Source organism: Macaca nemestrina, chromosome 18 (genome assembly GCF_043159975.1).
Source record: "Macaca nemestrina isolate mMacNem1 chromosome 18, mMacNem.hap1, whole genome shotgun sequence".
In the NCBI taxonomy this organism is placed as follows: domain Eukaryota; kingdom Metazoa; phylum Chordata; class Mammalia; order Primates; family Cercopithecidae; genus Macaca; species Macaca nemestrina.
The window spans coordinates 80,035,553-80,049,885 of record NC_092142.1 but is presented as its reverse complement, the minus strand read 5'-3'; the positions used below and the strand labels follow the sequence as shown (position 1 = coordinate 80,049,885).

The 14,333-nt window shown below is 48.5% G+C and overlaps 1 protein-coding gene and 1 non-coding gene across 6 annotated transcripts in view; both read left to right on the top strand.

The window, feature by feature from the left end:
- LOC105491535 (polycystin-1-like protein 2) overlaps positions 1-14,333 on the top strand; it is a 127,866-nt gene extending 113,533 nt beyond the window's left edge. For 3 of the 5 annotated variants that reach the window (XM_071085000.1, XM_071085001.1, XM_071084998.1), the window contains 6 exons: positions 418-545; positions 2,202-2,362; positions 3,435-3,645; positions 6,608-6,709; positions 7,209-7,340; positions 13,924-14,333. In XM_071085000.1, coding sequence (XP_070941101.1) covers positions 418-545; positions 2,202-2,362; positions 3,435-3,645; positions 6,608-6,709; positions 7,209-7,340; positions 13,924-14,085 — 896 coding nt within the window. In that variant the 3' untranslated portion in view covers positions 14,086-14,333. Of the gene's footprint in view, positions 1-417; positions 546-2,201; positions 2,363-3,434; positions 3,646-6,607; positions 6,710-7,208; positions 7,341-7,583; positions 7,976-13,923 lie in introns of all 5 variants that reach the window. The other 2 variants (XR_011616608.1, XM_071084999.1) reach the window with 2 other exon arrangements.
- LOC112428312 (U6 spliceosomal RNA) lies at positions 9,685-9,790 on the top strand. The gene has a single exon (XR_011616725.1). It is a non-coding gene; the product is annotated as a U6 spliceosomal RNA (small nuclear RNA).

The following is a 14,333-nucleotide window of genomic DNA, read 5'->3' as shown; positions in this document are numbered from 1 at the left end:
CTGGACCTTATGATCTGCCCACCTCAGCCTCCCAAAGTGCTGGGATTACAGGCATGAGCCACTAGGCCCGGCCCAAAATGGCTTTAAATGAACCAAGTGGGAGTCAATCGTCATTATATGGGCGGATGTGCTTTATCTAGAGGTGTCTGTGCCCAAAGGCCAACACCAAATGCCGAGGGGAGGGGAGGACCTTCCACTGCAGCCCCTCCGCCCCTTCTGGTGCATCCGCTGTCTTTGGTGTCTACCACGTGTCCACGTTCAGTCCTTTGGGTCTGAAATAACTTCGGTTTTTCCTTGGCCCCAGCCAGCCCTCAAGGGGTTGAGCTTGAGTCATCTGACCTGATGGCTCCTGGTCAGAAGCCATGGCTCTGAGAGAGCAGGTGGCCCCGAGTGAGCAGAACGCACTTTGCTCCCCAGGCACCTTCTTTACGCACACGGCCCTGCAGAGCCTCCGCCTGTACCCCTTCACCGACGGCTGGCACCCCTTCGTGGTGGCGGCAGAGCTCATCTACTTCCTCTTCCTCCTCTACTACATGGTGGTGCAGGTAAGGAGCATGCTCATAGCTCATGAGCAGGGTTTGGGGTGCAGGGATGCCTGGTGCCTCACCAACACCTCTCCCCTTCCTTGCAAGTGGGATAGGAAAGGGATTTTTTCTTTCTTTTTTTTTTTGAGACAGATTCTAACTCTGTCACCAGACTGGAATGCAATGGCACAGTCTTGGCTCACTGCAGCCTCCACCTCCTGGGTTCAAATGATGCTCCTGCCTCAGCGTCTTGAGTAGCTGGGACTACAGGTATGCACCACCATGCCCTGCTAATTTTTGTGTTTTTAGTAGAGATGGGGTTTCACCATGTTGGCCAGGCTGGTCTCAAACTCCTGACCTCAAGTGATCTGTCTGTCTTGGTCTCCCAAAGTACTGAGATTACAGGCGTGAGCCACTGTGCCCGGCCTGTTTTCGTGATTTTGCCCAGGCTGTCTCGAACTCCTGGGCTCAAGTGATTGTCACTCCTCAGCCTCCCAAAGTGTTGTGGAGTTGTGAGCCACCACGCTCAGCAATTTTAAAAATTATTTATATATATTTTTATTATTTTATTTTATTATTTTTTGACACAGAGTCTTGCTCTGTCGCCAGGTTGGAGTGCAGTAGTACGATCTCAGCTCACTGCAACCTCCGCCTCCCAGATTCATGCCATTCTCCTGCCTCAGCCTCCTGAGTAGCTGGGACTACAGGCACCCGCCACCACTAATTTTTATATTTTTAGTAGAGACGGAGTTTCGCCATGTTGGCCAGAATGGTCTGGATCTCTTGACCTTGTGATCCTCCAGCTACAGCCTCCCAAGTGCTGGGATTACAGGCATGAGCCACTGTGCCCAGCCTAAATTATTTAGTTTTAATTGTGGGAAATAACATAAAATTTACCATTTTAACCACTTTTAAGTGTTTAGTGGCATTAGGTCCACTCACATCATTGTGCAACTGTCACTACCGTCAGTCTCCAGAAGGATGAACTCTTTTCATGTTGCAAAACTGCAGCCAGCCCGGTGTAGTGGCTCACACTTGTAATCCCAGCACTTTGGGAAGCAGAGGCGGGCAGATCACCTGAGGTCAGGAGTTCGAGACCAGCGTGGCCAACAAAGTGAAACCCCATCTCTGCTGAAAATACAAAAAGTAGCTGGATGTGGTGGCATACGTCTGTAATCCCAGCTACTCAGGGGGCTGAAGCAGGAGAATCGCTTGAACCCGGGAGGCAGAGGTTACATTGAGCTGAGATGGGGCCCACTGCACTCCAGCCTGGGCAGCAGAGTGAGATTCCATCTCAAAAAAAAAAAAAAGAATTTCCTGGGGTTTAAATACCTTCTAGAGGTTTCCATTGGTTAGTCGGTGTACGTCCTATGTAAATGAAGAGGTTAAAGTGGAGTTACAAAGTCATTTACTCGGGGTACACCCTATGTAAATGAAGAGGATATTTCCTGTCACAGCTGAAGTGTTTCCATTTGATTTTGTTCTTATGTTCCCTGCCTCCAGGCCCTATTATCCAACCTCAGTGGGTCTGTGCACAAGGTTGGGGAGAGGCCCGGGCACTCTGTGCATGGGGGCCAGAGCTGGGGGAGCCTCCCGCCAGAGGGCCCTCTGGGGTGGGGAGGGAGCAGCCCTGGGGATGGGGGCAGTCATGGCCACAACCTCACGTTCCTTTTCCAGGGCAAGCGCATGAGAAAGCAGACGTGGAGCTATTTCCGCAGCAAGTGGAACCTTCTGGAGCTGGCCATCATCCTGGCCAGCTGGAGTGCCCTGGCGGTGTTTGTGAAGAGGGCTGTCCTGGCTGAAAGGGATCTCCAGCGCTGCCGGAACCACAGGGAGGAGTAAGTGGCTGTCTCCTCAGCCCCCGGCTCCCCATACTGGCCCCTCTTCCTACAGCTCTGTTTGAGGCCCGGGGTCAGAAGGAGGTTTTGGGATGCTGTGGACGCTCAGGGGATAACGGGGCACGCCTAGCAGGCATAACTCTAGCTGCCACCTAGATTCAGGTGTGGGGCCAGCTGCAAGTGAGTACGATTGGAGATGACTCAGACAAAATAGAACATCTTGTGCAAATCTTCCCAAAACATAGGGCCATGTGGCATCCTGCTTAGGCTCCTCTTGGCCTCTGGGGGAGGCCCTTTGCAAGTATTAGGGCCCCAGTAAGCTCACCTGTAATCCCAGCACTTTGGGAGGCCAAGGTGGGTGGATCACGAGGTCAGGAGTTTGAGACCAGCCTGGCCAACATAGTGAAACCCCGTCTGTACAAAAAATACAAAAATTAGCTGGGTGTGGTGGTGTGCACCTGTAATCCCAGCTACTGGGGAGGCTGAGGCAGGAGAATGACTTGAACCAAGGAGGCAGAGGTTGCAGTGAGCTGAGATCATGCAAGCCTAGATCAGCCCTAGGACCAATGGAAGGACACTAAATGTCCACTATGTGGTAGGCAGGATGTATGCACCTGAGGAAGCATCATCAGAATTGATGAAGGTCAGTGTTATCATCGCCTCATTTAACAAAGACATTGAGGGCAGGCACTTAGGGTGTTTTGTTTTCAGAGTCTGGCTTTGTCATCCAGGCTGGAGTGCAGTGGCGTGATCTCAGCTCACTGTAAACTTTGCCTCCTGGGTTCAAGCTATTCTTGTGCCTCAGCCTCCCGAGTACCTGGGATTACAGGTGTACACCGTAATTCCCAGCATCCTCCTCCTCCTCCTCCTTCTCATCATCATCATCACCGCCCTGGGGGAACTGGGACGCCTCTCTTTCCCAGACCTGTTTCTGGAACTGATAGCCTATGAGATGATGATAAAACTAATCCCACCTCCTGAAATGCCGATCAGTGTAATCTGGCATCCAGATGAGTTCCAGCTGAACTGCTCAAGGTCTCTGAGACGCAGCCATCCCATTTTGATCCCACAGAGCCGTCAGCTTCAGTGAGACAGCAGCAGCCGATGCCGCCCTTGGCTACATCATCGCCTTCCTGGTACTCCTGTCCACAGGGAAGCTTTGGCATCTGCTCAGGTTGAATCCCAAAATGAACATGATCACGGCAGCCCTAGGCCGTGCCTGGGGCGACATTTCAGGCTTTATCATTGTCATTGTTACCATGCTCCTGGCTTATTCCATCGCGGTAAGTATCTGCTTTGGGACAAGCTTGGGGCGGGTCTCTGCAGAAGCCAAGGCTAATTGGTGGTGGGAAGTGGACAGTTAGGGTTAGGGAGACCCTGGGAACCCAAGGAAGGTGGTGGCTCTTCTGAGTACAGGGGCTCTTCGCTGTGAGCTCATGCACCAGTCATCTCAAATGGCAAAGGCTGGAGAGCTCAGGTGGGTAGGGTGAGGAGGCATAGATAGGCTCTAGTGCTGAAATGCTCCAGGTTCAGGAAGAATTCCTTTGTGCTTCTAGACCCCTCCTGAATGTGCCAGTTCTCCTGGCTTCCCAGCTGGTCAGAAGGCACAGGGCTAACTCCTAGACACACACAGAGCACTGCTGCCATGCTGGGGGATGGATGGGGCCACCACGTCCTTGAGTTGGGTCAGAGGTGGGACGTGAAGGTAGATACATCCACAGGCCATGCCAGTGCTTGTTGTTCAAGACGTGACTCGTGAACTTGGGAGGGCCGATGCCACTTCACTCAGCACTTTAACAGTGAGAGCACATTGACAAGCATGGCCCTGTGTGACCAGAAAAACATAAATGAAAACATGACATTGTTTTGTTTTATTTTGTTTTTTTGAGACGGATTCTTGTTCTGCTGCCCAGGTTGGAGTGCAGTGGCACGATCTAGGCTCACTGTAACCTCTACCTTCCAGGTTCAAGCGATTCTCTTGCCTCAGCCTCCTGAGTAGCTAGGATTACAGGTGTGCACCACCACGCCTGGCTAATTTTGTATTTTTAGTAGAGGCAGGGTTTCACCAAGTTGGTCAGGCTGGTCTCGAACTCCTGACTTCAGGTGATCCACCCACCTTGGCCTCCCAAAGTGCTGGGATTACAGGCATGAGCGACTGTGCCTGGCATTTTATTTATTTTTATTTATTTATTTTTTTGAGACAAAGTCTCACTCTGTTGCCCAGGCTGGAGTGCAGTGTCACGATCTCGGCTCACTGCAACCTCTGCCTCCCAGGTTCAAGTGATTCTCCTGCTTCAGCCTCCCGAGTAGCTGGGGCTGCAGGCATGTGCCACGACACCCAGCCAATGTTTGTATTTTTGGTAGAAACAGTGTTTTACCATGTTGGCCAAGCTGGTCTCAAACTCCTGACCTCAGGTAATCTGCCCACCTCAGCCACCCAAAGTGCTGGGATTACAGGCGTGAACCACCGTGCCCAGCCAAAAACATTAAATTTTCAATTCTTTTTTATGATAATGTGAGAAACAAAGACCCTCTTACATCCTGGCCTCCACCACCTCCTGATGTCCTTCTAAATATGCCCCGTACTGCCCACCGTGTTCCCATGCGAGCCCCGGCCTTCCACTCATCTCTGGCCTTTAGCACAATCCTGGCCCACACCCTACCCCAGGGCCTTCCCCATTCTCACCCTGGCTCCATCCCGTCTCTTGCCTTCCACTCCTTCCCAATCATCCCATCCACCAGCCCATCACATCCTAGTCCCCACTCCACCCCAACCCTCACTCAGCTCTGCCTCTCTGTCACCTCAGCCCTGACCGCCTTCCATCCCCGGCGCCGCCCCATCTTCCTCTCCCACCCTCGGAAACAGGTGGGGTGCGCTGAGGGAGTGATGCGGGTCTGCTCTGGAAAGCTGGAGTCTGTGATTTTGGTGAAAGCTCCCGTCTAAACCCTATTGTGGATTTCTTTAGCCCTCCATGCAGTGTCTGGGCTGCAGGGACAGTGCAGTGTCCCATGGGACCAAAAGTCACCAACTCAGAGCCAGAGCCAAGGGCTGCTGGGCCTCCCTCTGACACCGCAGCCCTGGGAAAGTCTTGGGAGTGGGGAGTTGTGGTGAGGGAAAATGTGGTGAGGGGAGGGCCTCCCCCAGGCAGAAGCCCATCATCCGTTCATCCCAGTTCCCCAGAGTGAAGACTTTGGAGCCACAGAGTGCCCAGTTTCATTGCCAGGTATTTGGGCCACATCTGGAGAACACAGCCAGGTGGCTTAGCAGGTGCCTGCGTGAGTCCCAGAGGCACCCTGGGCACTCCCTCATCCTGATGCACACAAAGATGGGCATCATCAACAGGCCGTGGACACAGCAAAGGTTCTGGACAAGGTCATCCAGGCAGCACTTCCAGAAACATGACACACACATGCACACACATGCACATAGATGCACACGCATGCACATGTGCACACATACACACGCACACGTATACACATACACATGTATGTGCACAGGCGTGCACATATATACACACATGCACACGCACACATAAACACATACATACAAATATACACACATACATATGCGCACAAACACTACACATGGATACACACATACACATATACACATGCATATGCACACACATACACATATATACACATACATACACACAAGTGCATATGTGTAGATATTGATGGTCACAGGCATATACATGTACACTCTCACACAGACACATGTGTGGCCTTGCACGCACAGACCCACAGAGAGAAACACATGCATGCCATATAGAACCAGTTGTGGACCAGGTGCGGTGGCTCACGCCCATAATCCTAGCACTTTGGGAGGCCAAGGCGGGTGGATCACCTGAGGTCCTGAGTTCGAGGCCAGCCTGACCAACGTGGAGAAACCCTGTCTCTATGAAAAATATAAAAATTAGCCAGACGTGGTGGTGTGTGCCTGTAGTCCTAGCTACTTGTGAGGCTGAGGCAGGAGAATCGCTTGAACCCACGAGGCGGAGGCTGCAGTGAGCTGAGATCGAACCATTGTACTCCAGCCTGGGTGACAGAGCAAGACTCCGTCTCACAAACAAACAAAAACCAGTTGTGTATGCACACCCACTTGCACACCCCTTTAGGTACAGTAGCTTGACCAGCCCGGCCAGGGCTGTGGCTGACACAGACTACCCACCCCACTGTGAAACAGCAGGTTTTGTGCTCCTTGGCAGCCTCCTTCCCTGTTCATGAGAATTCTTTCCATGACAGTCGAACTTAATGTTTGGTTGGAAACTCCGTTCCTACAAAACCCTCTTTGATGCGGCAGAGACGATGATCAGCCTTCAGCTGGGAATCTTCAACTACGAGGAGGTAATGGGGTGAGGGCACAGGTGCTGCCATCTACACTGAGCCTCTATGAAGATGAGAAAAAGCACTCCCTGCCCACCCCACCCCGTGCCATCACTTGGGCCCATGACCTGGCAAGCATCGGGCAAGTTTGGACAAACAGAAATGCTTTCCCTCCCCTAGGTGGACACCCCTGCTAGAGCCCTCAGCTTGCCTTTGGGACCCCTGCTCACAGAGGAACATCGGGCACTGGCTACTCAGGGGAGGGCTGTAGAGGGGTCTCCCAAAGGAAACACCCCCTACCCTGGGCAGAAAGGGCAGCATCTTTGGAGGTGGCAGCGGTGGAAAGTGAAGGGCTGCCCATTCCCTCCTTGCCCAGCTCTCTCAGCCTCAAGCAGAGGGGACCTTCCTGGCTCCAGGCTCTGCCTAGCTCTGAGGACCGTTTTCCCTCTGAGGGTTTCCAGTAGGGGAAGTGGCTGCTGGGACCCAGGACACTCGATGACCCTGGCTTTCTTTCTGACAGGTCCTGGACCATAGCCCAGTGCTTGGCTCCTTTCTCATTGGGTCCTGCATCGTTTTTATGACATTTGTGGTGCTGAACCTGTTTGTCTCTGTCATCCTGGTGGCCTTCAGTGAGGAGCAAAAATACTATCAGGTGAGTCGCTTTGTCCTATTCCTGATCAGCCATTGATGCTGAACTATGAAGAGGCTGGAGCGGCATTAGACTTTAGAGGACTTGAGAGATCATTGTAGCTCAGAGCCCTCATTTCACAGGAGGGGAAACTGAGGCATAGACGGAGGACATTAATTCTCCAAAATCACAAGCAAGTGAGGGCCAGGGCTGGTGTCAGAGCCAGGCCTCCTGATTCCCAGTTTGGGACTCTGTTCACAACACCAGCGACCTCCACCCTGAGTGCACCTTAGAATCACCTGGGGCCTTTTGGAAACAACGGCTGCCCCACCAGAGACCAACACCAACAGAGACCAACACCAACAGAGGAGACCAATACCAACAGAGACCAACACCAACAGAGACCAACACCAACAGAGGAGACCAATACCAACAGAGACCAACACCAACAGAGACCAATACCAACAGAGACCAACACCAACAGAGACCAACACCAACCAAGGCTAATAGCAACAGAGACCAACACCAGCAGAGACCAACACCAACAGAGGAGACCAATACCAACAGAGACCAATACCAACTGAGACCAACACCAACAGAGACCAACACCAACAGAGACCAATACCAACAGAACCTCTGGGGTAATGAGCCAGCCCTTGGTATGTTTGAAGTCTCTTTGGGAATTTTTTTTTTTTTTTTTTTTTTGAGATGGAGTTTTTGCTCTTGTTGTCCAGGCTGGAGTGCAATGGCACAATCTTGGCTCACTGCAACCTCCACCTCCTGGGTTCAAGCAATTCTCTTGCCTCAGCCTCCCAAGTAGCTGGGATTACAGGCACCTGCCACCACACTCAGCTAATTTTTTTGTATTTAGTAGAAACAGGGTTTTACCACGTTGGTTAGGCTGGTCTTGAACTCCTGACCTCAGGTGATCCACCAACCTCGGCTTCCCTAAGTGCTGGAATTACAGGCGTGAGCCACCACACCCAGTCCTCTCTTTGGGTAATTTTAATGTTAATGAACAGCCAAGGTTGAGAACGTATACTGCACTCCAAAACCTCAACCCACGTCTTCATGGCTCAGAGGGCAGCAAGCTGGGCACTCATGGTCAACCTCACATCCATTTTTTTTTTCACAGAAAAAAAAATACAAATTTTTATTTCTACTAAACTCTCTAACACAGAACACTTTCTGACCAAATATGTGGAGATTTTCACCAAGCAATTCTCCAGTTGGCCTGCTGAACTCCCTGCAGGAAGAGGGATATGAGCACATAGACTGCAGATTAATAACAGCCACCAGCACCACCCACAGAGCACTCTCTTCACAATGGAAGTTGTGCTGAAGGCTTTGCACATTTTATTTAATCCTCACAACAGCTCTGTGAAGTAGGTATAATTATTCACGACTTACAGAGAAGGAAACCAAGGCTCACAGAGTTGAAATCATTTACCTAGAACCACAGAGCTAGAAAGTAGGAAAGGTGGAATTTCAACCTGGGTCTGTCTGACTTGGATGTATGGTTTTGTTTTGTTTTTTTCCTGCCCTTCTGGAGGTATAGCTGTGTGAAGGGTGACATATTATGCAGCTCACCCTTCCTATCCCAGTTGAAAGGTTCTTTCAATCTGTATGCCTAAGCCAGGTGTGGTGGCACACACCTGCAGTCCTAGCTACACAGGAGGCTGAGGTGCGAGGATCACCTGAGCCCAGGAGGTGGAGGCTGCAGTGAGCTGTGATCATGCCACTGCACTCCAGCCTGGGTGACAAAGCAAGATCCTGTCTCAAAAGAAAAAAAAGGAAAAATCTGCATGTCTAACAAAGAAACCCTTAAGACACTCTTCTTTGAATTTTTCCATTTCTATACAAGAGCAGCAATTTGGTATTGTTGTTGTTTTTCTAAATTGCAAAAGATTTCTTAAAGGTGACATACTCCATCATGTTAAAGGATCATTTTAAAGAGTTATTTTTCCTGGAAACCAGGAAATTATTGCCCACAGGATTCAAGAATGCTAAGAATGCTGCCCCTCCTCTGTTGCTAAATGGTCTCTGGTACACTTGTAATGTGTGTCCCCGATCTGTGTTTGGAAAGGAAACACAAATTTTTACTTCTATTAAACTCTCACTAAACACAGAACACTTCTGTGACCAAATGTGTGGAGATTTTCCCCACACACCAAGCAATTCTCCAGCAGACACCAACTGAGTATCTTATACCGATTGGGCATCCCTAATCCAAAAATCAGAAATCCAGAATGCTCCAAAATCCAAAGTTGTATGCATGCTCACATGAGGTGACACGTGGAAAATTCCACACATAACTACTTAATACAAACTTTGTTTCGTGCACAAAATTATTGAAAATACTGAGCCAGTGTTCACTCAGCAGCACATATGCTAAAATTGGAATGCTACAGAGAAGATCAGTGTGACCCCTACGCAAGGAGGTCATGCAAATTTATGAAGTGTTTCATATTTTAAATTTTAAAATAAAAAAAATATATACTGGGCTGGGCCCAGTGGCTCACGCCTGCAATCCCAGCACTTTGGGAAGCTGAGACAGGAGAATCACTTGAGGCCAGGAGTTCAAGACCAGCCTGGGCAATATAGCAAGACCCTATCTGTACAAAAAATACAAAAATTTGCTGGGCCTGATGGCATGTCCCTCTTGTTCTAGCTACTGGGGAGGACAGCTTGAGCCCAGGATGCAGTAAGCCATGATCACACCACTGCTCTCTAGCCTGCATGACACAGCAAGACCCTATCTTTAAAAAATAAACAAATAAGAATTAAAAATACACATTGTATAAAATGACCTCCAGGCTATGTGTATAAGGTGTATATAAACATAAATAAATTTCCTCTTTAGTCTTAGGTCCTATTCCCAAGATACCTCATTATGTAAATTCCAAAATCTGAAAAAAGTCTGAAACACAAAACACTTGTCATCCCAAGCATTTTGGATAAGGGATACTCAACCTGTATAACAACTATTTACATAGCATTTACGTTGTGTTAAGTATTATAAGTACTTAATGGTACTTATAGATGATGACTTAAAGTACACAGGAGAATGTGTGTGGGTTATATGTAAATATTATGGCTTTTTTTTTTTTTTTTTTTTTTTTTATCAGAGACTTGACCATCTGAGAATTTTCTTGTGACCTGCCCCTTCCTGAAGCTATCTAGGGGCCTGCCCTAAGTCACTCATTAGCAAAAACTCAGGTGTCATGAAAGAGGGCTCATTATGAATAGCAAAAGATACTCCTGTTAGTAAATTCTAAGGGTTTCAGGAGCTCTGTGACAGGAACCAAGGTCAAAGACCAAATATGGTTCATATTATACCACAATGCCTTTGTCCTGCAAAAAGATTTGATATATCAAAAACAATTTTGTGGCATTGGGGAAATATCCATTTTAGCAAGGAAGCAGAGAGCATTGCTAGGTCTGATGCCCAGGTACTCCAACTGTACCTTAATTTGGAGATGCAATTAGGTAGCCAGAGTGGGTTCCTTCTACCAGAAGACTCAACTCATCCATTGTAAATAAATTATATTTTTAACAATGAAGATATATTTCACATGCCATAAAATTAACCATTTTAAATCATACAATTAAATGTTTTTTAGTATATTCACAGAGTTGTGCAAACATCATCACTAATTCCAGAATATTTTCTTTTCTTTTTTTTTTTTTTTTTGAGACAGAGTCTTGTTCTGTCACCCAGGCTGGAGTGCAGTCGCGTGATCTTGGCTCACTGCAACCTCTGCCTCCCGAGTTCAGGTGATTCTTCTACCTCAGCCTCCCGAGTAGCTGGGATTATAGGTGCCCACCACCACACCCAGCTAATTTTTTGTATTTTTAGTAGAGACGGGTCTTACCATGTTGGCCAAGGTGGTCTCGAACTCCTTATCTCAGGCAATCTGCTAACCTCGGCCTCCCAAAGTGCTGGGATTACAGGTGTGAGCCACCACAGCTGGGCCCAGAACATTTTCAATACCACAAAGAAGCCCCCTACCTATTAATAATCACCTTCCATATCCATGCCTCCAGCCCCTGGCAACCACTAAACTACGTTCTATTTCTTTGGATTTGCCTATTCTGGAAATTCATATTCATATAAATGGGCTCGTACAATACGTGGCCTTTTGTGTCTGGCTTATTTCATTTAGCATCATGTTTTCAAGATTCATCTATGCCGTAGCATGCATCCACATGTCATTCCTTTTTACGGCTGAGTCATATTCCTTTGTGTGGATATAACAACAATGTGCTTATCCGTTCCTCAGCTGATGGGTATTTGGGTTGTTTCTGTATTTTGGCTTTTATAAACAATGCTGCTATGAACATTTGTGGTCAGGATTTCCTATGGACATATGTTTCCACTTCTCTTGGGCATATACCTAGAAGTGACATTTTTGGGTTACACAGTAACTCTTTAATTGTTTGAAGACCTGCCACACTGTTTTCTGAAGCAGCTGTACCATTTTAGATTCCCAGCAGCAATGCGCAGGACCTGTGTACATAAATTCTTCTGTTTGTTTGCTCGCTTGCTTTTGAGAAAGGGGCTTGCTCTCTCACCCAGGCTGGAGTGCGGTGGTGCAATCTCGGCCCACTGGAATGTCGGCCTCCCGGGCTCAAGCCATCCTCCCACCTCAGCCTTCCCAGTAGCTGGGACTGCACCACGCCTTTTTTTTTTTTTTTTTTTTTTTTTGGTAGAGTTGGGGTTTCCCCGTGTTGGCTGGCCTGGTCTCAAATTCCTGGGCACAAGCGACCCGCCTGCCTCAGCCTCCCACAGTGCTGGAATTACAGGTGTGAATCATCACACTGGCCTGATGTTTAAACTTTTTTTTTTTTTTCTTGAGATGGAATTTTGCTCTTGTTGCCAGGCTGGAGTGCAATGGCACAATCTCGGCTCACTGCAACCTCTGCCTCCTAGATTCAAGCAATTCTTCTGCCTCAGCCTCCCAAGTAGCTGGGATTACAGGCATGTGCCCAGCACGCCCGGCTAATTTTGTATTTTTAGTAGAGACGGTGTTTCACCATGTTGGTCAGGTTGATCTTGAACTCCTGACCTCAGGTGATCCACCCACCTCAGCCTCCCAAAATGCTGGGATTACAGGTTGTGAGCCATCATGCCTGGCTGTGATTTAAAAAATTATTTGTAGAGGTGGGGTCTCACTATATTGCCCAGGATGGACTCAGATTCCTAGAATCAAGTAATCTTCTCATCTTGGCCTCCCAAAATCCTGGGATTACAGATATAAGCCCCCGTGCTCAGCCTGTACATAAATTCCACCCCAGCCTCTGTTGGCGTGGTAGAGGGCATTTTCTGACCAGTTTACTGAACATGCCTGTTTGGCACCTACATCCCTTATGTGAAGTCTGCCATTCCTGTTTCCTAAAATTTGTTCTTTCTTTGCTTTAAGTCACTCTTAAATATGTATATATGGTTGAGAAGTGTCCGGAGAGAAACACCTATTGAGTTTTTCATTCCCAGAACTTCCTCCCATACCAAGCCAGGCCAGAGGATAAACACAGCAAGCAGAAGGAATAATAATAAGGAACTAAAGGGCCGGGCGTGGTGGCTCACACCTATAATCCTAGCACTTTGGGAGGGAGGTGGGTGGATCACCTGAGGTCAGGAGTTTGAGACCAGCTCCATCAACATGGTGAAACCTTGTCTCCACCAAAAATACAAAAATTAGCTGGGCATGTTGGTGGGTGCCTATAATCCCAGCTACTCGGGAGGCTGAGGCAGGAGAATCGCTGGAATCCGGGAGGCAGAGGCTGCAGTGAGCTGAGATTGAACAACTGCACTCCAGCCTGGGTGACAGAGCCAGACTCTGTATCAAAAAAAAAGAAAAAAGAAAAAAAGAATGAAAGGAGCCATCACCAACACTCTGACCTACAGGAAAAGGGGAGACGCTCATCTCAGAAGGGGGCCCACGTGCTGTTTAACTTCAGGGTCAGCCGCCCAGCCGAGGCTTACTCTGCGCTGGCTTGGGAATTTGAAATGTTGCCGTGAAAACCCAGTCATCCTCAACAGAGAGGAGGAGGGACCCCCTGAGGATAAAGGATGGAGCACACACCCTTGGGATTCCTAGAGGGAGGACTTCCCACCCTAAAAAAGCTCTGAACAGTGAAGGGACCTAGGTTGGGACCAAACTGGACAATAAAACTGATTTGAGCTGGGCACGATGCAATGGCTCAAGCCTGTCATCATCCCAGCACTTTGGGAGGCTGAGGCAGGCGGATCACTTGACGTCAGGAGTTTGAGACCTGCCTGGCCAACATGGTAAAACTCTCTCTCTACTAAAAATATAAAAATTAGCCTGGCTTGCTGGCAGGCGCCTGTAGTCCCAGCTACTCAGGAGGCTGAAGCAGGAGAATCGCTTGAACCCGGGAGACAGAGGTTGCAGTGAGCCAGATTGCGCTACTGCACTCCAGCCTGGGTGACAGAGCCAGACTCTGTCTCAAACAAAAATAAAAATACATAAATAAACAAACAAACAAATAAATAAATAAATAAAAACTGTGATTTCCCCTTAGACAGAAAAACCCCCAAAGAAGATGGTTCTGTGTACATTGCTTGGTTCTTTCTCTCTTGCAGCTATCGGAGGAAGGGGAGATCGTAGATCTGCTGCTGATGAAAATATTCAGTTTCCTGGGCATTAAGTGTAAGAGAGAGGAGCCTGAAAGCAGCAGGGAGCAGCCTGGGTCCCTGTCCCAGACTCGCCGCTCTCAACCAGCACAAGCTTTGCCCAAGGTCTAAGCTGTTCGTTCACACGCCACCGTCTATGAATGGGGACGCCCAGGGCCTCGGACCTGCACTTACCAGTAACTCTGTAGTCTCTCTAGGTCATAGCTTTTGTGTCCATTGAAGAATTACCAAGCCCAGCAAGTAAAAAAAATTAGAATAACAGAGACATATATAAAATTGCCAATACTATGAGAGCTTCTTTGTTCAAATGTATTTCCTCTTATTAGGAATAAAACAAATATTACCTGGAGTTTGGGAAA